This window comes from Solanum tuberosum, unplaced genomic scaffold, assembly GCF_000226075.1.
Source record: "Solanum tuberosum cultivar DM 1-3 516 R44 unplaced genomic scaffold, SolTub_3.0 scf00116, whole genome shotgun sequence".
In the NCBI taxonomy this organism is placed as follows: domain Eukaryota; kingdom Viridiplantae; phylum Streptophyta; class Magnoliopsida; order Solanales; family Solanaceae; genus Solanum; species Solanum tuberosum.
Genome location: NW_006239040.1, coordinates 1,192,188 through 1,219,419, shown reverse-complemented (window position 1 = coordinate 1,219,419; position 27,232 = coordinate 1,192,188). Strand labels below are relative to the sequence as shown.

At 38.5% G+C, this 27,232-nt stretch overlaps 1 protein-coding gene across 12 annotated transcripts; it reads left to right on the top strand.

Moving 5' to 3' along the window:
* Positions 1 to 837: 837 nt before the first annotated feature.
* On the top strand, positions 838 to 26,994 carry LOC102589232 (uncharacterized). Of its 12 annotated transcripts, none has more exons than XR_001473748.1 (4): positions 838 to 1,122; positions 15,389 to 15,554; positions 20,885 to 26,326; positions 26,576 to 26,994. XR_001473748.1 is itself a non-coding variant. In XM_006350020.2 (4 exons), the coding sequence occupies exons 1-4, from the start codon at positions 1,108 to 1,110 to the stop codon at positions 26,615 to 26,617; spliced, it is 396 nt and encodes a 131-aa protein (XP_006350082.1). In that variant the 5' UTR covers positions 838 to 1,107; the 3' UTR covers positions 26,618 to 26,994. The 12 variants fall into 12 exon arrangements, 1 of the variants encoding a protein (XP_006350082.1); XM_006350020.2 differs by having other exon boundaries at positions 26,154 to 26,326; XR_001473756.1 differs by lacking the exons at positions 838 to 1,122; positions 15,389 to 15,554 and having other exon boundaries at positions 19,110 to 21,141; positions 21,292 to 21,300; positions 21,439 to 26,326.
* The last annotated feature ends 238 nt before the right edge of the window (positions 26,995 to 27,232 follow it).

Here is a 27,232-nt window from a genome sequence, read left to right as displayed (position 1 = left end):
TACAAACATTAATTGGTAACCTTAAAACTATACATTAAAGGATAGTATAAGAAAATTTAATACCATTAACTTAAATTCTTTGGACATATACTTCTACAAATACATTAATAAATAACTTATGTACTTTTTAGCGTTTCACATATCTAAGTGATAAGCAAGATATTATCTATTACAAGCTAAGCATCCGAAAGAAGGGTAACGATCGAAAGTTATCGAAATTAGTATACTAAAAGATAGTACCAAAATAAATATGGCCAATTTGTTATCGAGTGCAAGCAAGCAGTCAGCTGATGACCGATTAGTCTTATTCAAAACACATTCCTTGTTGTTACTATAGGTAGTAAACCACACATAGTCGTTCACTTCTTCGAAAAAGGAGTAATAGTTGAGCAAATGTGTTATCTTATATTATCGCAGATTTTATTGTACCCTCGTTAAGTTCTTCACAAAAATAGATTTGGGCAAAGAATATTAAAACAAATATCATTATTGCTATTTATTATATTTATAGTTATATATAAATAAAAATTGAAAAAAATTATTTTGTACCACGTTTTCAATGTACATTCAACTACACTAAATTGTGATTTTAGAAGGAAAAAAAGAATTAGATTTTAATATTAAAAGTGTAAGAAGTTGATGTTCATATTTTCACTAAAATATAAATCAAATTGTATCATTCTACTTATTTAGACCAAAATACCCTTCCATTTCGACACACACGAGGCTAAGCAACCGCATTAACAAACCGTAAATAAGTATTCACACGAGGGCAAAATTAGAAACATTGCTGCTTTTAAGATACTGAACTTCCATTGATGAACCAGAAGAAGAAAACTAAAGCTCAGAAAGAAAGAGAAGAATATAGCAGAGAAGAGGAATTTTTCTAAGGGTGGTTTACCTTTCTCTGCAACTCCAATGAAAAAAAAATTCAAACAACCCTTGAAGGTATAGACTAAAATGGTCCTTAATGTACGTAGTTGAGCTAAATTCATCTCTCAACGAAGAGATAGAGAGAGAAAGAGAGAATTTTGAGGCTGTAATTTGATACTTGCAAGAGAAACTAAGAGACCCATATCTTGGCGGGGCGACCCGGAACGTAACCCGATGTTAGCAGCCATGGTGATTGTCTTTATTTCTCTTGTTTTTATCAACAGATCTGAGCTTCAATTTTACTCTTGTAGCTTTAATTGTATTGTTATTCTAAAAGGGTGTGTTTGGTATGAAGAAAAATGTGATCTTTTTGTGATGAATTTCATCAGTTTAAACTAAGGGCCTGTTTGGACATGCGATATGGAATCATGAGGTTAATAGAGAGAAGGGATTTTTTTTTGTTAAGGGTGGTTGCTCCTCTCTATTGTGCCCATGATTTTCTTTCATAGCAATTAAAGCAACAGCCCTTGTTAATGAAATACTCAAACCAACAATAGTTCAGTGTGTGTGTCTATGTTGCTTTTTCGCCCTTTCGGTGTAATTGTGCAAAATAGGCTGTGATCATGACAATGTTCAACTTTCTGTGCTAACAAAATTGGGCATTGAAGATAGTCTGACCCCGTATCTTGGCTTGGCAAATCCCAGGATGGCCTGTAACTGAAGCTCAGTCTTTTGCATGCAACTGGTGTTTTGCAGCCATGGCGGGGTTGCCTTCTCTTTCTCCGAGCAAAAATATATTATCTGAGCCTCAAATTTCTGAAAATTGAACTGGGGAACTCATGTGCTTACATTTAAGTTTGCTCCAAGTAGAATGATGTATAGTTGCACACTGGTCATTTGCACTTTTGTCCTTATTTTGTTCCTAGTTTATATTTGCATATCATAATATCCCACTAGTTTTGCACTTACATGAGTTCATATCATAGTATCCCACAAGTGGGGCATAAGTTCGGTTGCTAAAGGGAAAAACATGCAATTTCATGTTGTACACTATCACAAAGATGGGTACTTTATCTACTTCTTAGATCTAAGCCTATGAAATCAGGGAGAGTTTAGCGGAAGAGACCCCAGTAAGTCTGCATTTAAACCAAAAGCACTTTGCTTTTTCAGTGAATGTTGTCGATAGATAGATATATAGATAGAGAATATGATGCTATGATGATAGTCTCTTCCCTTTTTCTTTTGAGCAACTCAATAGGGCACGAGACTAAAGGGACTGCATCTTGGCGGGGCAATCCGAATGGCTATGATTTTGTGTCATGCTAACAGTGTTTGCAGCCATGGTGTCGCCTTCACTCTCTTGTCTTGTCAACAGATCTGATCCTCAACCTTACTCTTAGGGTGTCTTTGGTATGATGGAAAACATTTTTCATGATGAAATCAGCACTTGGTTACCATCGTATCCCTATGAGAAGAGAAAAGTTGCGAAATTTTCAGGTGACAGCCAAGAATCCTAAAAGAAATCAACCAGAAAATGAAATGAGGTTAATAGAGAGAAGGGATTTCTTCTAAGGGTGGTTGCCCCTCTCTGTTGTGCCAATGATTTTTTATGGCTACTAAACCAATAGCCCTTCTTCATGCAATATTCAGAAGCAGAATATGATCCATAAATGATAATAGTTGTACTTTCTGGGTTAACAAAATGAGGCATTGAAGACAATCCGGCCTGTACCTTGGCCTGGCAAATCCCAGGATGCCAGCAACTGAGGCTCTTTCTTTTGCATGCAACCAGTGATTTTGCGGCCATGGCGTGGTGACATTCTCTTTAAGGGATTGTTTGGTTGCTGGTTAGGAAAGGAGTTGTTCATGTTAGGAGGTTTTTTTGAAGGGTGGTTGCCCCTATCTGCAACTCCAGTGATTTCTCATATGAAAAGAAAATGAAAAAAAAAATCAAACAATCCTTTAAATCTCAGGAATAATTATCCACACCCTGTTGAGATTTTTGAATCAAATTGTCGTTTATGTTATGGAGTTGAACTAAGTTCATCTCACAAAGAAGAGATAGAGATAGAGATGAATTTTGAGGCTTCAATGATACTTGACATGAGAAATTAAGAGACCGTATCTTGGTGGGCTGACCCAGAATGCAACCCGAGGTTTGCAGCCATGTCAATGTCTTCATTCTCTTGTTTTATCAACAGATTGAGCTACAATTCTACTCTTGTAGCTTGTTTGGATGGTTACCTATTGTGTTGTATTGTTATTCTAAAAGGGTGTGTTTGGTACAAAGGAAAATGTTTTTTATGATGAATTTCATCAGTAATTGGTTTCTAATGTAGCCTCTGAAAAGAAGAAAGTCGGGAAATTTTCTGGAGAAAATTTAGTATTTTCCTAAAGAAAGTTAGCACAGGAAGAAAAATGAGGAATAGAGAGAAGGGATTTTTGTTAAGGGTGGTTGCCCCTCTCTGTTGTGCCAATGATTTTCTTTTTAACAACTATAGCAACAGCCCTTGTTAATGAAATACTCAGACAAACAACAGCTTAGCCGTAGATCTCAGTGTGTGTGTGTATTGCCTTTCCCCCTTTGAAGTAATTGTGCAAAAGAGGCTGTGATGATGACAATGTTTTACTTTCTGGGCTAACAAAATTGGGCATTGAGGACAGTCCTACCCGTATCTTGGCTTGGCGAATCCCAGGATGGCCTGCAACTGAGGCTCACTCTTTTGAATGCAACTGGTGATTTTGCAGCCATGGTGTAGTTGCCTTCTCTTTGTCCAAGCAAAACTGCAGTATCTGAGCCTCAAATTTCTGTAAATTGAACTGTGGACCTCTTGTGTTTACATTTAAGTTTGCTCCAATTAGAATGATGCCGGGGGGTGCTTGTGGGAGGGGGTTGTGCCACGACGAAACAAGGGAATGAAAGGCCGCTTTGTGTTTGTACAGTTGTACACTGGGTCATTTGCACTTTTCCCTTATATTGTGCTGGTCTTTAATTTATGCCCCTCGTAACCAAAAATATTTTTGGCAGGGCAAGCTTATATTTTCTTGTCATTTTATCCGACAAGTTTTGCTAACATGACTTCAGTTTAAAAGAACTTCTGAGTTCTGCCTCACTAGGCATAAGTTCAGTTGCTAAAGGGCAAATTGTGCAATTTTATGTTGCACACTATCACAAAAAGATGGATACTGTATTTGCTTCTTAGATATAAGCCCATGATATCAGGGAGAACCATGAAGGTCCTTCAGATATAAAGGGAATAGGTGGTTGACTGGTTGTGTGTGGTTATGAAACTTCTCTTATTACTAGACACAATATTTTTAGGAATTTAAAGTTTCAAGGTATTGCAAGTCCGTGGTTCCATGCATTGGGGTTCCAATTTTAGTGTATAGGTCAAATCTAATTGATTTTTTTTTTTGTTTTGTTCTTGCAGCAGCTGACCATCTCAGACAAGTAAGGCTTTTGGTAAATTATTGTTAGGCTATTCTTTGATTTAATTATAATTATTAATTTTTTCTTGGGCCGAGCTAAGTTGCTCGGACTTGGGTGTTCAATACGGGTGTGGATGTCCAATACGGGTGCAGATCTAATTTTTAAGATTCGGGGATATGGATCCATGTGTGGACACGGGTGCGGGGATTCGCCTAAAAGTAATTAAAAAATTCTAATTTTTTGTTGGTTTTTCTCTGTAACTAACACTTTTGGAGGTGGCCAGCATAGCCCTTAATGCTGAGGAATACAATGTTACCAGTTTCAAAAAAAAAAAACCTAATTTACGAGATATTATGTGGAGAGCTTGAGGAGAATCCTGGAAGGAGATTAAAGGAGACGGAGTGACATAGAAATTTCTATATAAAAGGTATTCCATTTTCTTCAATTTCACCTTAACTTTTGTATTGATTACAGAAATTATTAAAACTGTCCCGACTTTCCCCATCGATTTTGGTCAAAGTACCCAAAATCGGTTGACCAAATCGGACATGGATCCCACACCCACTCCCATGTCGTATCGACACGGGTGCGGCACCAAAAGTGAAGAGTCCGAGCAACTTAGGGGCGAGGATCTATCGAGAGCAACCTTTTATCACACATAAATAGTAATAATAGAATAGGGATAAGTTCTACGTATACGTATGTTATGGTTGTTGTAACAGATATTAGATGTGCTTGTAGGCTGCTATAGTGGCTAGGGTTTTGCTTGAATGTCCATGTGCATATTCACCAACATTGAAAAGTGAAAGGTAGGCATCTTATATTTTTTTCCCAATATATGCACCTTGATTGACTCCATTAATTTATGTTATATCTTACATTTATAAACTAATTTTAGATGATCATTTATTGGGCAGGACATATAGCTTCTTTGTTTTTCAAATCAAATTCTAATTCTTTCCTTTTTGGGAGCTGATATATTTTCTTTCTTTTGTAATCTGTGCATCTGGTTGATGCTTTGTTAATGACATTCTTCTTACTTCATCAAAAAAAATAAAAAATTCTAATAAGTATTAATATTAGTAAGTGAAACTAAAGAAGTGAATGTAATTTACTCTAAATATCGAAATGCAAAAAGTAAACAAATAATAACATAATATGTCATCATCTAAAGAAAATTCAAGTGACTCATGGGACACAATATTTCTGGATGGAAATATCCATGAACAAATATTATTTTCGTATTGATTCATGTGATAGTTTAATCATGCAACCGGTTTTTGCATCCATGATGTTGCCTTCATTCTCTTGTCTTATCAACAGAGCTGAGCCTCAACTTTACTCTTAAAGCGTATTTGGTATGATGGAAAACCTTTTTCATGATAAAGTCAGCACTTCCTTACCATTGTATCCTCATGAGGAGAAATTTTAAGGTGAGAGCCAAGTATTCCTAAAAGAAGTCAGCCGGAAGGAGAAATGAGGTTAATTTCTTCTAAGGGTGGTTGTTCCTCTCTGTTGTGCCAATGATTTTCTGTAGCTACTACACCAACAGCCCTTGTTGATGCAATACTCAGAAGCAGAAGATGATCCATATATCTCAGTGAGTGTGTATTCTTAAGGAATTTGCACTGATGACCTTGTTTGAGGTAGTGATGATAATAATAGCACTTTCTGGGTTAACAAAATGGGGCATTGAATACAATCGGAGCCGTATCTTGGCCTGGAAAATCCCAAGGATGACCACTGACGTTCTCTCTTTTGCACCACCGGTGATTTTGCAGCCATGGTGTGGTTGCATTCTCTTTAAGGGGGTTGTTTGGTCATTGGATAGGAAATGAGTTGTTCCTGTTAGGAGGTTTTTTCGAAGGTGGTTGCCCCTCTCTGCAACTCTAGTGATTTCTCATATGAAAAGAAAATGAAATAAAAATCAAACCCCTTAATTCCCAGGGAAAAATTATCCACACCCTGTTGAGATTTTTGAATCAAATAGTCTTGCTATGTTATGGAGTTGAACTAAATTTTTCTCTCAAAGAAGAGAGAGAGAGAGAATTATGAGGCTTCAATGATACTTGACAAGAGAAATTACGAGACCCGTATCTTGGCGGGGCGAGCCGGAATGCAACCCGAGGTCTGCAGCCATGGCGATGTCTTCATTCTCTTGTTTTATCAACTGATGTCAGCTTCAGTGCTCTTGTTTGGATGGTTGTTACTAAAGTATTGTATTGTTATTAAGGGTGTCTTTGGTATGAAGGAAACTGTTTGTTTCATGAAGAATTTCATCAGTGTTTGGTTACTAATGTATCCCTCTGAGAAGAGGAAAGTTGGGAAATTTTCTGGTGAAAACTATGATTTTTCCTAAAGAAGTGTTGGCCCAGAAAGAAAATATAAGGTTATAGAGAGATGGGACTTTTCGTTAAGGGTGGTTGCCCCCTCTCTGTTGTACCAATGATTTTATGTTTAGCAACTAAACCAACAGCCCTTGTTCCTCAGACAAACATTAATCAACAACTATGATTATTGAAACATGTGCATGGGCCATGCAGTTTCTTGAATCTACAACTTAAGCCGTAGATCTCAGTGTGTGTGTGTATTTTTCCCTCCTTTTTGAGTAATTGTGCAATAGAGGCTGTGACGATGACAATGTTTTACTCTCTGGGCTACCAAAATTGGGCATTGAGGACAGTGTGACCCGTATCTTGGCTTGGCAAATTCCAGGTTGGTCTTCAATTGAGGCTCTCTCTCTTCCATGCAACTGGTGATTTTGCAGCCATAGCGTGGTTGCATCTCTTTGTCCAAATGCATTATCTGAGCCTCAAGTTTCTCAGAATCGAACTGGAGACCTCTTGTGCTTTGAAATACATTAAAGTTTGCTCTAACTACAAATAAAAAGAATGATGTATGACAGAAAGATGAGTACTTTATCTTCTTGATATAAGCCCATGATTTTATAGACAATAACCGAAGAGAGAAGGCTTGCAGAGAGGAGGAGTTTTTGAAGGGTGGTTGTCCCACTCTGTAACTTCTGTGATTTCTCATATGAAAAAGAAAAATCAAGCAACCTTTTATATCTCAGGGAATTATTGTTGACACCCAATTTTCGACTCAAATGGTCCTTTGTCTTATGGAGTTGAGCTAATTTTTTCTCACGAGGGAGAGGGAGGGAGGGAGAGAGAGAGAGAATTCCAAGGCTGTGATGATACTTTCTTCTTTGGGGCAAGACAAATTAAGAGATCCGTATCTTGGTGTGGCAACCCGGATGGCGACCCACTTTGTGTCATGCAACCGTTGGTTGCAGCCATGGCAATGTCTTCATTTTCTTGTCTCAACAACCGATCTGACCCTCAATTTTACTCTTATTCACATGTTTGGATGGTTGTTGCCTATTGTATTGTATTGCTATTCTAAAATGGTGTCTTTGGTATTAAGGAAAATGTTTTTCATGATGAAATCAGTGTTGGTTACTAAGGTGGCCCTCTGAGAAGAAGAAAGTTGGGAAATTTTCCAGTGAGTTCAAAAAGAGAAATGAGGTTAATTGAGAGAAGGGATTTTTTGTTAAGGGTGGTTGCCCCTCTCTGTTGTGCCAATGACTTTCCTTTTAGCAACTAAACCAACAGCCCTTGTTCATGAAATACTGAGACAAACATCAGTCAGCAGCTATGACAATTGAAACATATGCATGGATTTTCTTCAGTCTACAGCTTCAGCTGTAGATCTCAGTGTGGGTGTGATGATATTGCTGATCTGGGCTGATGTTTAGGGCATGGAGACAATATGACCCGTATCTTGGCATGGCAAACCCAGGTGGTTTGTGATTGAATCTTCTCTTTCACATGCTATTGGTTCCTTTGCAGCCATGGCGTTGTCGCATTCTCTTTGTTCCATTTACTGCAGATCTGAGCCTCAATTTCCTACTAGTCCTTCTGGACAGTCCAGGATACGAACCCAGGACCTGTGGTTTGGTGAACATCAATTGGGTTGTTCAGTTTTTCTTGAACACCTGATGGTGTTCTCCGTCAAATTTTTAGCTAAAAGAATGAGGCAGTTGGAGAAACCATCTTCATCACGCCTATGATTTCTATTATCTTTTAGCTCTAATCTATATTGAGGACCATTTTTGATCATTTTCTCTCCGTTTTCTGTTACTTCCGTACTCTGTTCCTCAGAGGCTGTGTTTTCCTGGTAAAGCAACAGCAAAAGCCTACAACAATCAATTGAAAAGGAAAATAATGGGGCTGTGATGATAATTTTAATGAGCAAATGGAATCAGGTATTGTTGATTCAGGCCCGTATCTTGGCAGGGCGACCCGTATTATAGGGTTTGCAGTCATGTCGGTTTCTAATAACCCAATACCTCAGATAAATTAAAGATCTGAGCCCCAGAAAGATGTACAAGGCCAATTAATAACCTTTTTTTTTCATAGGTATATTTTGGGGTGTTCATAGTTCGGTTTAGTTTTGACCAAAAAGAAGGCATTCTATTGCCATTGATGTGATGCTGATGTCAATCGTACTCCCCCTGTATCATTTTATTTGTCGTGTAACTGTCCGAATTGCTATGAAAAAAATTCCATCTTTCCAAAGCGGCTGTGATGATGTTGCTAATCTGGGTTGTTATTTGGGCGTAGAGAAAACTATCATGGCGGGGCAAACCCGGATCATGCAACCGGTTCAGTTTGCAGCCATGGTGTTGTCGTCTTCTCTAGGATCCAAGCCCAGAACCTCATTTGATGGAAACCCAGTTCACTTTATTTGCTCAAAAGGGTGAGGATTTTCCCTCCGATATGTCAATCATTTCTTCTCAGTTCTAACCAACAACCCTTTTAGTATTTGTATGTGGACGGAGTGCACAAATGCACATTTAAGACCATTTCCAAGGTCATTGGTGTGATTCCCTGGATTTTAGGGACTTACTACTTTACAGAGTACAGAGTAATGGAAGCTCAGCCCAGCATGAAGAATTAGGCCAACAGAGAGAAAACGGGAATTTCTTTGGAGGGTGATTGCCCCTTCTGGTTGGTTAATGATTTCTCCTTTAACCATACGAACAACCCTCTGCAAAAGTGGAAACAAGAAACAATATTTGTTGCCATCACCTTCAATGGTGGCTATTTGATGTTGAAGGCAAGTACTATTCAATTTTCTGATCATTCTGACCCAAGGTCTCATTTGTTTAATTATTTTTTCTTGTTAAAGTTGTTCAAACGGGCTCTTCTGGAAAAGTTCCCTTTTTTTTTCCGGAAGGGGCAGTATGATATTGCTAATACAGGCTGATGTTTGGGGCATGGAGACAATCTGACCCGTATCTTGGCATGGTGGATGGCTTGTGATTGAGTCTTCTCTTTCACATGCAACTGGTTCTTTTGCTGCCATGTCTCTTTTCCCCTTTTTTGCAGATCTGAGCCTCAATTCCAACTCAGCCAACTGGACGTCCTAGGACTTGAAGAGTTCTGAACCTAAATGATGAAAAACCCTCTGTATTCTCCAGTGTTGTCAAAGGCACGCTTAAGCCCTGAAATTAGGCTCAAAACGTGTTGAGCGCTTCACCTCTCATTATGTGTGCTTCAGTGTTGTCATCAAGGTTCTAAGACATATTTTTCCTTGCCAATGAGCCTCTTCTAAAGACGTGACACTAAAGAATTCATATTTCACTTTATCTTAATCTTTTTTCAATTTTTTTTTCCATATATTTGTCGTTCATGTTTATTATTATTATTCTTGGACTAAACATATATATTTGTATTTTTCTCCCTTTGTGCCTTTTTTTAAATCAAAGCCCACACTTTATTTGCGCTTTACGCTTAAAACCCCTACAGACCTTAGAGTTTTTTTGCGCTTTTCGCACACACAATCTCACATACCATGAGAAATGTCCAAGATGGTTCCTTATGGAGGCAGTGATGATCTATCTATCCCCTCAAGCTAGTACTTGAGCACTGATAGTACCCGATCGGTATCTTGGCGGGCAATGACCCGGATGCCTGTGATTTTGTTGCATGCAACTTGGGGATATTTGCAGCCATGGCGTGGCAGGACTTTATTTGCTTGAGCATAAATAGTGATCTGAGCCTCAATCGTCACTTATATCTTACTCTGGGTGTATTTGGTGTGGAGGAAAATATTTGAGTGAAGCAGCCGTAGATCTCAGTGTGTGTGTGTGTGTGTGTTTCTGTTTCCTCTTGGAGATATTGTGCAAAAGAGGCTGTGATGATGACAATGTTTTACTTACTGGGCTAACAAATGGGGCATTGAGGTCTGACCCGTATCTTGGCTTGGCGAATTCCAGGATGGCCTGCAACTGAGGTTCTCTCTTTTGCATGCAATGGTGTTTTAGCAGCCATGGCGATGTTGCCTTCTCTTTTTCCGACCAAAAATGCAGTATCTAAGCCTCAAATTTCTGAACTGGGGACCTCTTGTGCTTTGAGTTTGAAATACAATAAGGTTTTGCTCAGACCTCTTTATAACATCTGTCCTATGTGATAACATTTCAGTTTTCACTATAAGAGCCATATTTTCTCTGGAACTGATTTTCAAATTATTGCATATTATACGCTTCTATAATGTCGAGGGTCTATCAGAAACAACTTGTCTGCCTACACAAGGTAGGGGTAAGGTCTGTGTACACTCCACTCTCCCAGTCCCAAACCACACTTGTCGGATTATATTATGGGTATGTTGTTGTTTGTTTGTTGTAGTTTCATTTTTTATTCCTGTTCATTTTGTCTATAGGAAAGTGAAAAACATGATGAACTAGATGTTAGACTAGAATTCAGTGCCTGAGCTGCTTTAAGTTCACATTGGCTTCTTGTTTAACCTGATCTCCATTGCTATAAGAAAAATAAAGATTGCTTTAACTGGGAATTAATAGGAAATTTGTTTCTTTACATTGGCATTAGCATAAAAGGCCTGAGAAAGGTATGCTTGTGAAATGGAGGTCCTAATTGTGAGATGTAAAATGGAGGTTAAATTGAGACCAAAGTAATATGCATGTTCATGTGTTTGTCATTGTTGCCGTCTTCGGCTGCTTCTTAGTTGCTAACCCCACTTCCACCTGTCAGCATGGAGGCTCTGATGAGAAATATTTAAGCTACGCTATGGATCTAATAAAACTGTATCTTGGCTTGGCAATTCAAATGTTACTAAAATTGCAGCCATGGCAGTGACTTCCTTATTTCTCTGAGCATACGGATTGAAAAAGAAAATAAATACACGTGTATCTTGGCTGGGCAACCCTGTGGCAAGTGAATTTTATGTCATGCAACCGGTGTTTGCAGCCATGACAATGTCTTCATTTCTCTCGTCTTATTTTCCTCAACAGATCTGAGCCTCAAATTCTCTCTTAGGTTGTCTATGGTATACAACAAGTGAGCCTTAATCCCGAGTAAGTAGGGGTCAGCCATATTAATACTCACTGTCCATGTAATGTAACATATTTGGGACTGTAATGGATCGGGAATGTGAACTGAATGTCCACCAAACACACAACACAATCTTCTGGTCTGGAGTCAGACGCGCTACCATTGTGCCATGGATCCTTACGGTGTCTTTGTATGATTGAAAACACTTTTTTTCTGGATGAAATCAGTATTTAGTTAGCAATGAGGATAACGAGTGAAGGGATCTTCACAGATCACCTGACATCTGAATATAGGCTGTGATGATGATTGCTTCTTTCTGGGATAGCTACTTTACTGTGTGGAGAAAATCTTACCCATTCTTGGCAGGGAGACCTGGTATATCATCATCTGCTAGCCGTGTCTGCAGCCATGGCGTGGTCGCTTTCTCTTTCATGTTCATAAAAAAGCAAAATCTGAGCCGTAACAGTTTTACGACAACCATCTGCAAACCCAAACAGAATGCACCAGCTGGAATTGAACCCGGGTCTGTACTTCAGCAGGGTACTATTCTACCACTACACCACTAGGACCGAGAATTGATCATTTTTCCTCTGTTTTATGTTGTCAAGGCAACAGCAGAACCATACAACAAATTAAAGGAAAATTTAATGATGGGGCTGTGATGATTGCGTGTTATTGAGCATAAGGAACCTGACACTGAAGTTTAGGCCTGTATCATGGCGGGGTAACACCGTATTGTAGGGGTTGCAGCCATCGCAGTGTCAGAGAACTCATTGCCTGAGATAATTACTTATCTGAGCCTCAAGTCTTTTGAAATGGCTGAATACATTGATGGCACCTCAATTAGGTTCTTCACTGTTTTCCTGAACCCCATTTTAGATGCTGTTCTCCATCAACTTTTTAGCTCAAAATGAGGCAATTGGAGAAAAATGGGGATTTTTCAGGGTGGTTGACCATCTCCGGAATGCCAATGATTTCTTTTTTGCTCTAATCAACAGCCCCTTTTGCATATATATGTTGGTATATATATGTATTGTATGACTGTTTCTGTCTATCTATCTATCACAACTCTGCTCCTGCATTTTCAGACAAAGCAGCAGCAAAAGCATGAAAGGGGAGGATTAGTTTCTTAAATGCAGACTTAAGGGATCTCTTTGGTTAAATTTTCTCTTATAAATCAGACTTTATCAAAATAAAAACAAATCAGTGTGTGTTTTACTTCACAAAAATGGAGGTTCTGCACAGCATGAAGAATGAGGCCAACAGTGAGAAAAGGGATTTCTTGTGAGGGTAGATTCCCTCTCTGCTTGGACTATGATTTTTCCATCAACCAAACCAACAACCCTCTTCAAAAGTACTTACTACTACTACTTCTGGTTTCTGATTTCTCAGAGGTAAAACCAAACATCCTCTGATCTTAGCGTTTGTTTATCACATATTTCTTGAAATAGTCCAGAGTCTACTGCGGAAAAGTTCCCATATTTCAAAATAGTCTGTGATGATATTGCTAATACTGGGCTGATATACGGGGCATGGACAATCCAACCCGTATCTTGGCAGGGCAAACCTGGATGGTTTGTGATTAAGGCCTTCTCTATCACATGCAACCGGTTCTTTGCAGCTATTACATTGTCGCCTTCTCTTTGCCTCATTTTCTTGCAGGTCTGAGCCTCGGTGTCCAGCTAGTCTTGGTGGACTTTCTGAAAACTCAAGTCCTTGTTGTGTGGAAACCCTCATCATTTTTTTTGAAAATTGCATGTTGCTGCATCTTCTTCCTTTGCTTTGTTCAGGATGGTTATTTGTTGTATAATCAAATCAAACAGCAAGAAATCAATGTAATAACAGGGAGGATATATGGCTGTGATGATAATGCAATTTTTGAGCAATATGAATTGGGCATTGAGATGATAAGAGCCGTATCTTGGCGGGGTTACCAGGAGAGGTAGCAGCTATGTCGGTTTCTGGTGGACTCAATGCTTGATTATTAAATTGACATCTGAGCCTCGTTATGTACATGATGCACATGTATATTGTCTGTATCTTACACACACACACACACACAACCATACATATATATCATGAGAAAATGTTCAAAACTGTCTCTTATGTAGGCAGGAATGATTTTTCAATACGTGACTATTTTGGCTGGGCAATGACCAGGTTGCGTGTGATATTGTTGCATGCAACTAGAGGTATTTGCAGCCATGGCGTGTCTGGACTTTCTTTGTCAGCATAAATACAGATCTGAGCCTCAATTGTCCCTAATATTTTCTTTTGGGTGTATTGATATGGAGGAAACTATTTCAGTGAATAGATGAAGCAGCAAGGTAAAAAGAAAAATGGCAAACATTTCATTAGTTTAAGTCTGAGGCTGCTGAATTTAGAGAGTTGCGGGAGTTGTTTGAGTAGCTGCCCCCCTCTTTCATTCTCAGCAGCCAATGATCACTCAAAGTTAGTTTCCCAATTTCAAACCACTCTAGCAAAATAAGTTCAATGAATAGCTTATTTCTGAGGAAAAGTGAATTTGAGCCTCCCAAATTTCCGTTTTGTGTACAAAGGATGTGGGTTTTTATGGAATTCGAGAAAAGTTGAGATTTTAAAGGGTCGTTACTCTCTCTCTGATGTTCAATTTAGCTTTAAAAGCCAATGAATCCATCCCCCCTCCCCCCCAACAAAAATAAAATAAAATTGTACAGGTAAACCCGAATCCTAAACCCTAAACTTTGTGAATGAGGCTATGATGATATTGTCCGGGAAGGAAGCTTGCAACTTTGATGTTTGAGCCGATTCATATCTTGGCTAGGCAAAGGCAAGGAATTTGTGAGGTGGGTTTTATGTGCTCTCACAAAAAGGCCTCTGCTTTTTGCAGCCATGGTGGATTAGACTCTTTCTGATAGATCAGATGTGAGCCTCTTTTCTGTGTTTAAGTTTAGTTCTACAATGTTTGGTCTGTTTCTTTCGTTCTTTACTTCTTTTTATCATCATGTTGTATGATATTGGTTTGGGATGATTCTAAACAGAATTTGATCCCAGCTGTTTGGGTCCAAAACTTTGTGTTCCTTCTTATATTCATGTTCTTTTTTCTACTTTTGCGTAATATCTAGACGAATCCCAGTTTCAAAAGAAAACTGTTGTGTAACTACACATTTTCCAGGAGTGAAACTATTTGGTATTGATATGAAACAAGTTCGAAGGATATGGAGGTGAATGTTGATACTGAAGCTAGTTGGTGAAATTATCTACACAAGTCCAAGCTTTCTTGCCTTATTTAAATCTTGAAATCCCAAGTTTCAGAGGCAGTGAAGTTTAAGCATAATGATAAGTGAAAATTATTAGAGTTGAGTCATGGCCTGGGTTGGTGAGTCTAATCGGAAGGTCTTCGTTGTAAGGCAACCGATGATTGCAACCACAGCATGTTAACTCTACTATTTCCTTTGATTAAATAGTCGAAAATCTGGGCCTCATCCCCAACTTGGTTTATTTGCATTTTTTTTTTGACAAGTTTTTCTGTAAATAACTTTAAACTAGATATAATGTGTGGTTCTTTGGTCTATTATTTTGAATTTCAGGTTCTCCTTTATTTTGAGTAGCCACTAGTTTTTTAAGGATTGGAGAGAGCTATGGCTTCTCCAATTACCCAGGATCATCTGTCGTTGTTCAGAGCCAAATTTTAACTTTTTTCTGTGTTCTTTTATCTAATTTCATTTTCTTTTGGTAATTTTTATCCCAGTTAAAGCAGTACTTGGAACCTTGCTTTGACTTTCAAGTCTGTTCAACTCGTGGAACTTCAGATTGTGTCGATACAAGTTTGATGTTGGTGCGCTTTCATTCTCTTACACTCTTCGATGAGTGCATGCAGCAGTTCAAGAGATGCCTGTTTGCTCCAACACCTGCAGGTAAATGATTAAATTTGGTCAGTATAAGAACTAGACATATCCAGCAGCTGATTGACCTTTTCAAATTTGAATTTTGGCATCACAGAGAGAAATTTCAAGCAGTTGTATGGTGTTTAAAAACTAAGATTTTGTTGGTTATCTCTCATGCTAGTTGAAACTGAGATTTAAAGTCAGCATAGAGTTGAGCTTTCTAAGATTCTTGGAATAGTTTGTGATACAGTATGACAATAGGATGGATGTTCTTTAGAATTCTTAAAAGATCAAGAATTGTGTGCCTTAAGATCCTGATTTATCGATTGTGAATCAAGACGAAAGGTCGAATGTGCTTTTTCAACACGACCACACAAAATGAGACTTTTCATTGTTACCTAATGATGAAGCAATATGATACAATGAAATTTAAATAACAATCAAAACAAACATTGCATTTAAACTAATAACACAATACAATAAGTAACAACCATACAAACAAGTTGTTATGATAAAAAAAAAAGTTTGCAATATATGAGAACTTCGTGACCATCTTTGCGTACTAAAACAATAATGTCCTAATATGTTCGCTTGATAATTCAAACCTACAATAACCTTCCGTGGTATAGTATATTTCTTGAGATTTTCATAAAAGATAAAGAAAGAACTACTTTTTCATTCCCCAGTATGACCTTGGTCGGCCATAGCGAACTTGGGGATTTGGCTATATATTCTAGTGTTTAGCTGAAATCTTCAACCATTGTTTAGCCAAGAAAGGAAGAATGAGACATCAGAAGGAAAAAATGGGATTTTCTGTAAAGGGTAGTTGCCCCCTCTCTCTCTGTTATGTCAATGATTTCTTTCTTCTCCATTCATTAAAGAAAACAACAGCCCTTTGATTAAAAAAAATCAAGAATTATCTACACATTTGGCAATAGAATTCCAAATATTTTTATACATATGACCCAACAAAGATAGCTGCTTTTTCGAGACTTCGGAACCTAAAAATGGGCTGTGATGAAGATTTGCTTCTTTCTGGCTAACAATCTACTTCATCGTGTTGAGAAGATGCGACCGGTATCTTGGCAGGGCAACCTGGTAAGGCATCAATACGCTAACCAGTGTATCTGCAGCCATGGCCATGTCGATTTCTCTTTGCATGTTTGTAGAACAGCAAAATCTGAGCCCTAAAGTGTACGGCAACCATTTGATAGTTGTTCTTGGGAATTGAGATACCCAATTGCGTTTTTCAGTTTCTCTTGAACACCCCATTTCAGATGCAGTGCTCTATCAAATTTTTAGCTCAAAAATGAGGTAATCGGAGTAAAAAAAGGCTTTTCAGGGTGGTTGGCCATCTCCGGTATGCCAGTGATTTTATTTAGCTCTAATCAACAGCCTTTTTAGCATATGTATGAGGTCTAGACACCTCTGCTGTGTCAGTTGAATGCTCCAACTTACAAAATGATCATCTAGACACCTCTAGGATTTATGTGTTACGTGTGTGCACGAGACACAATGGGGATGAGTTGGAGTGTTTAGTTGCCATTTGAGATCAAGTTGATGTGTCTAGATGTGCACTCTCAAAGTTGGAGTGCTTACTTGTCAGCCGAGACCAAGTTTGGGTGTGTTTATGTATTATGCCATGTATGTGTGTATTGTATGTCTGTTTCTGTCTATCTGTGACTACTTTGCTCCTGGGTGGCTGCATTTTCAGATAAAGCAGCAGCAAAAGCATAGAAAAGGGACAGTTAAGCAGGCTTGCAGGGTTTCTGGTTAAATTATCTCTTATAAATAAGAGTGTTCTATAGAAAAGTGAAGGTTCAGCCTCAATATTAAGAATGAGGCCGACAGAGAGAAAGGGAATTCTTGGAGGGTGGTTGCCCCCTCTGTTTGGTCTATGATTTCCCCATAAACAAAATCAACAACCCTCTTTTGGAAGTACTAGTACTGGTTTCTTGTTTTCTCTAAGTTCTGACCAAACATCCCTCTAATTTTAGCTTATGTTAGTGGACTATATATGCTCTTCCTTTTTCTGCTTCTGTATATACTATAGCTGATTTTTGCAAATATCCACTTTTATGTCCCTGTAAATACAAAGCTAGCTGTTTTTTGTAAGAGTACTAAACCTTATGAGGTGTTCTATTGATGTTGGTTAATCTGAAATAGGAGCAATCCGTGCAAAAACTTGAAAAATAATGGGATGTGATGATGGGTAGCTTCTTTCTGAACTATAATCTACTTTATTGCGTTGAGAAAATCCAACCCGTATCTTTGGCGGAGCGACATGGTATGGCATCCATATGCAAAGCTGTGTCTTGCAGCCATGGCATGTGTTGCTTTCTCTTTGCATATTCATATACAGCAAAATCTGAGCCCTAAATGTTTTGGCTAAAAATGAGGCAATCGGAGAAGAAAATGAGACTTTTCAGGGTGGTCCATCTCCAGTATGCTAATGATTTTTTTCTTAGCTCCAATCAATAACCCTTGTGTATCTGTGACTACTTTGCTCTTGCGTGCCTTCTTTTTGAGGCAAAGCAGCAGCAAAAGCATAGAAAAATGGAGGTAACCCAGTATGAAGAACGGAAGAGGGCCAAATACACCCCTCTACTATGAAGAATGAGGCCAACAGAAAGAGAAGGAAATTCCTGGAGGGTGGTTGCCCCCTCTGATTGGCCTATCATTTCTCCTTCAACCAAATCAACAACCCTCTTGAGATGTACTACTACTGTTTTCTTGTTTCTCCGAGGTTAGCAAACATACTCTGATCTTATCTTATGTTTGTTAAAAACTACTTGGAATTGTCCAAACGCCTACTTGTGGGGAAGTTCCCATCTTTCAGAAGTGGCTATGATGATAATGCTTATGGCAGAATTCTCACAGTTTAGCCCAGAAAGGAAGAATGAGATATCAGAGTGATGGTATTTTTTGTAAAGGGTGGTTGCCCCCTCTCTGCCATGTCCATGATTTCTTCTCCATTCATAAAAAACCAACAGCCCTTTCAGAAGAAAAAAAGAACAAAAATGTTGATTTTTTATATATATATATATATGCATGCAATGACAAAACAAGGTAGCTGCTTTTAATGGGTGATTTACAAGAATGTTGATTGATCTCAAAAAATGGGCTGTGATGATGATTTGATTCTTTCTGGGCTATATCTACTTCACTGCATTGAGAAGATCCGATCCGTATCTTGGCAGGGCGACCCGGTACGGCATCATCTGCAAACCGGTATCTGCAGCCATGGCGATGTCGCTTTCTCTTTGCATGTTTGTAGAACAGCAAAATCTGAGCCCTAAAGTGTACGGCAAAAGCATTTATATGTGTGTGTTAGAGAGTGTCTGTATTTTCAGATAAAGCAGCAGCAAAAACATTGAAAAGGGACAGTTAAGTGGACTTACAGGGTCTCTGGTTAAATTGTCTCTTATAAATCAGAGTGTTCTAGGGAAATCTTAGTAGCTCAGTAGGTTGGTTGGCTAATGGCTACTTGAACTTTCACCTTGTTGGTGAGGGTTCGATTCTCCACCTTGTAATCCCCTCCCCCTTTCCGCTTCTCCTAACCCCAGTTTTTCAAAAAAAATCAGAGTGTTCTAGGGAAATCTTAGTAGCTCAGTAGGTTGGTTGGCTAATGGCTACTTGAACTTTCACCTTGTTGGTGAGGGTTCGATTCTCCACCTTGTAATCCCCTCCCCCTTTCCGCTTCTCCTAACCCCAGTTTTTCAAAAAAAAAATCAGAGTGTTCTACAGAAAAATGGAGGTTCACCCCACTGTTTAGAATGAGGCCAACAGAGAAAAGGGAACTCTTAGAGGGTGGTTGCCCCTCTGTTTAGCCTATGATTTCCCCGTAAACAAAATCAACAACCCTTTTCATAAGTACTAGTACTGTTTCTTGTTTTCTCTAAACTTAGACCAAACATCCCTCTAACTTTAGCTTATGTTTGTGGGATTTCACTGGGTAGGTTGTTGTTTGTCAAAAGTTGCTCGAAATTGTCCAAACACCTACTTGTAGGGAAGTTTCCGTCTTTCAAATGAGGTTGTGATGATAATGCTTATGGAAGAATCCTAACCATAGTTTAACCCAGAAAGGAAGAATGAGACATCAGAGAGATAGGATTTTCTGTAAAGGGTGGTTGTCCTCTCTCTGTTATGTCCATGATTTTTCCTCTGTTCATAAAACACCAACAACCCTTTGGGAAAAAGAAAAGATCAACAATTGTGTAGGCATTTTGCCATAGATTCCATATATATGTATGTGTGTGTGTGTGTGTGTGTGTATAATATATATGTCTATGCTTTTTTCCTTTTTATGCTTGTGCTTCTGCAAGGTAGAATTGATACAACAAGATAGCTGTTTTATTAGGAGTTCAGAACCTAAATAAGGTGTTTAATTGATATTGATTGATCTAAAAATGGGCTGTGATGATGAGTTTCTTCTTTCTGGGCTAATAATCTACTGCATTGAGAAGATCTGACTCGTATCTTGGTGCGACATCATCTGCAAATCGGTGTCTTGCAGCCATGGCGTGTGTTGGTTTCTCTTTGCATGTTCATATACAGCAAACTCTGAGCCCTTAAGTGTATGGCAAGCATGTGATGGTCTTAAATGTATGGTTGTTCTTGGGAACTGAGATACCCACTTCGGTTTTTCAGTTTTTGTTGAACCCCATTTTCAGATGCAGTTCTCCATCAAATTTTATCTTAAAAATGAGGTAATCGGAGTGAAAAGGTGATTTTTCTGGGTGGTTGACCATCTCCGGTATGCCAATGATTTTATCTTAGCTCTAATCAACAGCCCTTTTATCACATCTATATTATATTAAAAGCATGGAGGTCATTAGCGAAATGTTATTCGCTTTTTTTACCCGTTAAAACTAGATTTCACACTAGATGAAGTTGTCATTTTTACTATATTCCTAATACTTAGGACTTTAAATCAACTAAAATCTATGTAATATCCTTCTTAATATATTTAGGACTTCAAATCAACCAAATATGTGTTTGTGTTCTAGGAATGAGGCTTTTCTATGGAACTCGAGAAAGGTTGAGATTTTCTAAGGGTGGTTAGTCCCTTTCTCTGAAGTTCAATTTAGCCGATGAATTTTCCAGTACTTCCGTTACAAAGAGAGAGATTAACAACCCTTTTATCATCTAATGCCAATAATGATCTTGCTGTTGATGATGATTAACCATGGCTATGGTAGCAAACATCTAATTAGATTTTCAGAAAACAGAAGAAAAAAAAAGAACTACTTTTTCCTTCACTGATGTTCTCTTGGTCAGCCATGGCACGAGCAAAAGAACTTGTGAATTGGGTATTGTGCTATATATATATATATGTATAACATAGTGTGTTTTTGCAGTACCCTCATCATAGTTTTGCCCAGGAATGAAGAATGAGACATCAGAGAGCTGGGATTTTCTGTAAAGGGTGATTGCCCCCTCTCTACTATTTATGTCCATGATTTCTTTCTCCATTCAGAAAAAAACAACAGTCCTTTGAGAAAAAGAAAAGATCAAGAAACTGAAAACAAGACCATGCAGGCGTTTGGCCATAGATTCCAAATATATATATGCTTTTTCTGCTTGTGCTTCTGCAAGGTAGAAATGACACAACAAGGTAGCTGCTTTTTTTAAGAGTTCGGAACGTAAATGAGGTGTTTTATTGATGTTGATTGATCTGATAAAATGGGCTGTGATGATGATTTGCTTCTTTCTGGACTATAATCTGCTTGACTGCGTTGAGAAAATCCGACTCGTATCTTGGCAGGGCGACCCGGTAAGGCATCCATTTGCAAATCGGTGTATCTGCAGCCATGGCAATGTCGCTTTCTCTTTGCATGTTCTTATACAGCAAAATCTGAGCCCTTTAGTCTATGGCAAGCGTGTGATTATCTTAAATGGATGGTCGTTTCAGGAACTGAGATACGCAGTTGGATTTTCAGCTTTTGTTGAACCCCATTTTTCAGATGCAGTTCTCCATCAAAATTTTATCTCAAAAATGAGGTTATCGGAGTAAAAAGGGATTTTTCAGGGTGGTTGACCATCTCCGGTATACCAGTGATTTTATCTTATCTCTAATCAACAGCCTTTATATCATATATACAAATAATAATAATTGGATGTCTCTTTCTGTCTCTCAGTCTGTTACTGCTTTTACAGGAAAAGCAGCTGCAAAAGCATAGAAAAATGGAGGTTCAGCCCAGTATGAAGAATGAGGCCAACAGAGAAAAAGGGAATTCTTTGAGGGTGCCTCTGCTTGGCCTATGATTTCCCCATAAACAAAATTAACAACCCTCCTTAGAAGTACTAGTACTGTTTTTATTGTTTTCTCTAAATTCTTTGAGGGTAGTTGCCCTCTCTAATTGACCTATGATTTCTCTGACCAACCAAACCAACAATCCTCCGTTGGTATATGTTTCTATTGATGATTAGTTGATAGCAGCAGTAGTAATACTCCCTCTCTTCTAATTCACTTGTCTTGAACCTGTTCACTATTGATATGGAAAAGAATCCATCTTTCGAAGGAGGCAGTGATAATATTGCCAATTCTGGGCAAGGAGAAAATCCGACTCGTATCTTGGTGGGGCAAACCCAGATTATGTAACTGGTTGATTTTGCAGCCACGGTGTTGTCATCTTCTCTTTGCCCCATTTTACACAGATATGAGCCTCAACATCCAATGAGTTCCAGGATCCAAACCCCGAAATTCATTTGATGGAAACCTTGTTCATTTTAGCTCTAAAGGACAAGCCAATCGGAGGAAAATGGGCATTTTTACAGGGTGGTCGACCATCTCTGGTATGTCAATGATTTCTTTGCTCTAATCAACAATTCTTTTAGCTTTTGTATGTGGATGAAGTGCACAAATAGCCGCTTTTAGACCATTTCCAATGTCATTGGGTGTTGTAATTTCCTGTATTTTAGGACCCTGTTTAGAGAATAGCTGAAGTTTACAAAGTTGCAGGGACTTACAGTTTACAGAGTAATGGAAGCTTAGCCCAGTATGAAGAATGAGGCCAACAGGGATAGGGAAATTTTTTTGGAGGGTGGTTGTCCTCTCTGGCTGACCTATGATTTCTTGTTCAACCAAATCAACAACCCTCCATTGGTATATTTGTGAAACTTCCCAAAAATAAATAAATAAATCTGTTGCCATTGATGTAATGTTGCTAGCAGTAGTAGTAATGTCATACTCTCTCCATTTCAATATACTAGTCTGGAAAACTGTCCACAAATTGGTATAGAAAAGGTTCCATCTTTCTCAAAGACGCAGTGATGATATTGCTAATTCCGCGCTGAAAATCGGGGCATGGAGAAAACCCGACTCGTATCTTGGCAGGGCAAACCCGAATCACGTAACCCGTTCATTTTGCATCCATGGCGTTGTCGTCTTCTCTTTACCCCTTTTTTGCACCAATCTGAGCCTCAACTTCCAATGAGTCACTTCGAGTACGCCGGGATCGAAACCCAGAATCTCATTTGATGGAAACCCTGGTCCCTGTTCATTTTAGCTCGAAAACATGAGGCAGTCAGAGAAAAATGTGGATTTTTTCAGGGTGTTAGACCATCTCTGGTACGTCAATGATTTTTTCTTTGCTCTAATAAACAACCCTTTTAGCTTTGTTTGTGGACGAAGTGCAGAAATTGCTGTTTTAGACCAGTTCCAAGTTCATTGGGTGTAATTTCCTGGATTTACACTGTAATGGAAGCTCAGCCCAGTGTGAAGAATGAGACCAACAGTGAGAAAAAGGGAATTTCTTTGGAGGGTGGTTGCCCCCTCTGATTGGTCTATGATTTCTCCTTTAACCAAACAAACAACCCTCTGGAAAAGTAGAAACAACCAACAATATTTGTTGTCATTGCCTTCAATGGTGGTAATATGATGCTGATGTAAGTAATACTATTCAATTTTCTGATCATTCCGAGATAGCTTAGACCAAATGCTTTTGGTATGAAATACTCAGAGATCTGAAGGTCTCATTTGTTTCATTAATATTTCTTGTTAAAGTTATTCAAACGGACACTTATGGAAAAGTTTCCATATTTTCTGAAAGAGGCAGTGATGATATTGCTTATCTGGGCTGCTGTTTGGGGCATGGAGACTATTTGACCCGTATCTTGGCATGGCAAACCTGGATGGCTTGTGATCGAGTCTTCTCTTTCACATGCAACTGGTTCTTTTGCAGCCATGGTGTTGTCGCCTTCTCTTTGCCCCCATTTTTTGCTAGTCTGAGCCTCAATTTCCAACTAGTCCAACTGGACGTCCCAGGACTCAAAGAGTTCTGAACCTAAATGATGAAAAAATCTCTGCATGCACGCACACACATATCATGAGAAAATGTCCAAAATAGTCCCTTATTGAGGCAGTGATGATCTTTCAGTCTATCCTCTTGAGCTAGTTATTGAGCATTGAGGGTACCCGATGGCAACCTGGCGTGGCAATTACCCGGATGCCTGTGATTTTGTTGCATGCAACTTGGGGATATTTGCAGCCATGACATGGCAGGACTTTCTTTACCTGATCATGAATAGAAGAACTGAGCCTCAATTGTCACATTCATCTTACTCTGGATGTTTTAGTATGGAGGAAAATATTTTAGTGAAGCCGCCCTAAAGTGGCTAAATGGTGTCATATCTACAACGAAGACCTTTGACATGAGGACCATAATGAGGCTGTGATGATTTTTTGTCTTTACTCATCAGATGGTTGAGCCTTGCTATATCTTGGCGTGGCAGTTTTGTTGGGGTATTGTGAGATAGTGGAGCTATTTTTGTTTCTGTGTCTCACAAAGCATCCTTAAGCTTGCAGCCATAGTGGGGTTTAGCTTATGTATGAGAAAAGGCAAATCTGAGCCTCCCAAATCTCTGTTTGTGTTGGAAAAATGAGGCTTTTTATGGAAACTCGAGGAAGGTTGAGATTTTCCAAGGGTTTTTGCTCCCTTCTAAAGTTCAATTTAGCGAAGTGATTTCCCTATTCCTTTGTTACACAGGAAAGTACACCCAATGACCTTGATAATGGATGGTCTTGACCCCGCTTCCCCCATGGCAAACCTTCAAAGTCGAAGTCAGAAGTCAAAAGTTTCCATGGAGTAAGTGGGTCAAAAACCACACACATCTACAGGCCATTCTTGTAAAACACCCTACTTTAGTGCATTGAGAAAACCTGACCCGTATCTTGGCAGGGCGACCAGGTATGGCATCATTTGCAAACTGGTGTCAGCAGCCATGGCGTTGTCCCTTTCTCTTTGCATGTTCATGTACAACAAAATATAAGTCCTAAAGTCTGTGGTTAATATCTCAAATGGTCACTCAACTGATGGGGATTGGCATGGCAGCTTTAAGGCTCTGTGAGATATGGGAACTATATTGGTTGTCTCACTGGACTATTGATGCTTGCAGCCATGCGCCCACGTCCATTGTTTAGCTTTTTGAATGAGAAAAGGCAAATCTGAGCCTCCAAGTATCTCTGTGTTCAGTAAATGAGGCTTTTTATTGAACTCGAGAAAGGTAGTGATTTTCTGAGGGTGGTTATTCTCTTTTCTCTTACGTTCAATTTAGCCAATGAATTTTCTTATGCTTTTGTTAGACAGATATAGTTTAACAGCCCTTTCATCAGCAAAATGTTCTTGATGATGATGATGATTGCCATGTTTATGATAATAATAATATTAATAATAAGGGAACATACATTTTCCCGCCTTCAACTTGTGTAGAAAACCCCGAATCCTCAACCCTAAACTTTGTGAATGAGGCTGTGATGATATTCTCCAGGAAGTTTGAAAATCAGTTTTTTAAGCTGATTCATATCTTGGCTAGGCAAAGGCAGGGGAATTCATGAGTTTTGTTCTTACTTGCTCTGTCACAAAGGTATCTGCTTTTTGCAGCCATGGTGAATTAGCCCTTTTTTCTGATTGATTTTCACTCAAAATCTGAGCCTCTTTTCTGTTTAAAGTTTGGTTCTACAATATGTAGTCTGTTTTTTTCATCCTTCGTACGATCAGCACATATAGGAAGAGTCCCCTTTGAGAAAAAAACTTCTTATGTATCCATCTACACAATTTCCATAAATTGTTAGGTACTGATACGAAACAAGTTCAAAGGGAATGGAAGTGGATATTTAGGATCCATTTACTGTCTTTAACCAATTTGATATTGAAGCTGGTTGTTGCTGCATTTATCTACACTACTCAAACTTTCATGCCTTTTTAGATCCTGAATGCACCAAGTTTCCGAGGCAATGAAGATTATTTATAATGAAAATGAAAAGTGAATAAGATGAGAGTTGATTCATTGCCTGGCTTGGCTAAGCCCAATTGGAAGGTCTTGTAAGGCAATTGTTGCTTGCAACTGCAGCAGTGTTAACTCTGCTCTTCCTCCTCCATTTTGGATTAAATAAGCGAAAATCTGAGCCTCATTCTTAACATAGTTCATTTTCTTTTTTAAACTAGTCTTTCTGGAAAGAGATTTAGATTGCCATCATTATGGAACCATTGAATCAACAGCTTCGGCTGCCACTGCCAAAACCCTAAAGAAAAAATTCTTTTCTCGGTTGAGTACATGCATTTGTTATCTGATGAAGGTGAATCCATACCTAAACATGAGTATGTCAGCTAACAGTCCGTTCTACAGTTCATGTCGCGGCTGCAGGATCAGCGGCATTCTTTTCAGGTGAACAATGTTGCATTTCATCTTTGCTGTGCGGTGGACCGGTGTCATTTCAATTGTTGGTGGTACTAATGGTAAAGATTGCTGGTTCAATCATGATTTGGTTGAACGAAAATTGGATCTGCCCTCATGAAAAGGTAAAAAATGTACCTTCAATTTGCTTGTGTTATTTAAGGTCATTTTGGCCAGTACTTTGAATTACATCTTGGAATATCATCAAACTTGACATGAATTATATCCCAGTACTACTTTATAACTAATATGCCTATGTTGCGCTTAAATCTTGATTTACCATCTTCTATAATTGAACTGCTATCCCAAAGCATGTTACTAAGTAAATTTGTGCATTATTCTTAAATGCCAATGAATGCATCCACAAATACAAGAAGGAAAAACCAGCTTATATTGAACCTGAGGATGAAGTGTAGTCGCCAGTCGGTGACAGAAGAGAATGTAGCCTCAAGAATGAGGCAAGCCCACCCACCCCTCGTGTTGTCGCTGAGCATTTCCAGGGGCCATAACGCCCGTGTATCACATTGCCTCAGCTTGCCTACTTTGCATGAGACCTCAATGATGCAATTCTCTGATTCTTGACTACTGAAGTTCTGCTAATGCTTAATGCACCATGTTTGTATTTTTCTCACCCAAGAATGTTGATTAATATGGACAATATTTCTGTTGACAAATTTTATGCCTTCTTTGAAGTCAAATTTTTCATCTTGTAATTGCAGCATCCACTGGATGATGATCATCAGATCAATCATATCATTTGAATTAGTTGAAATATGGAATATTGTACAGCTAACTCTATTTGCTTTTTGTTAATCTGTTATATATGCTCTCTCATTTCAATTTATTTGTCAGATTTTGACTTGACATAAAGTTTAAAAATGTAAAGAAGATTTTTGAATTATGTGGTTTTAAACTTCAGATATGTGGAAAGTTAGAATTAAAGATTTGCTAAAAAGGAAATGCATTCTTCTGAAACAAATTAAAAAGGAAAGTAAGATTAACAAATTGAAATTGAATTTAAAACTAGCTCG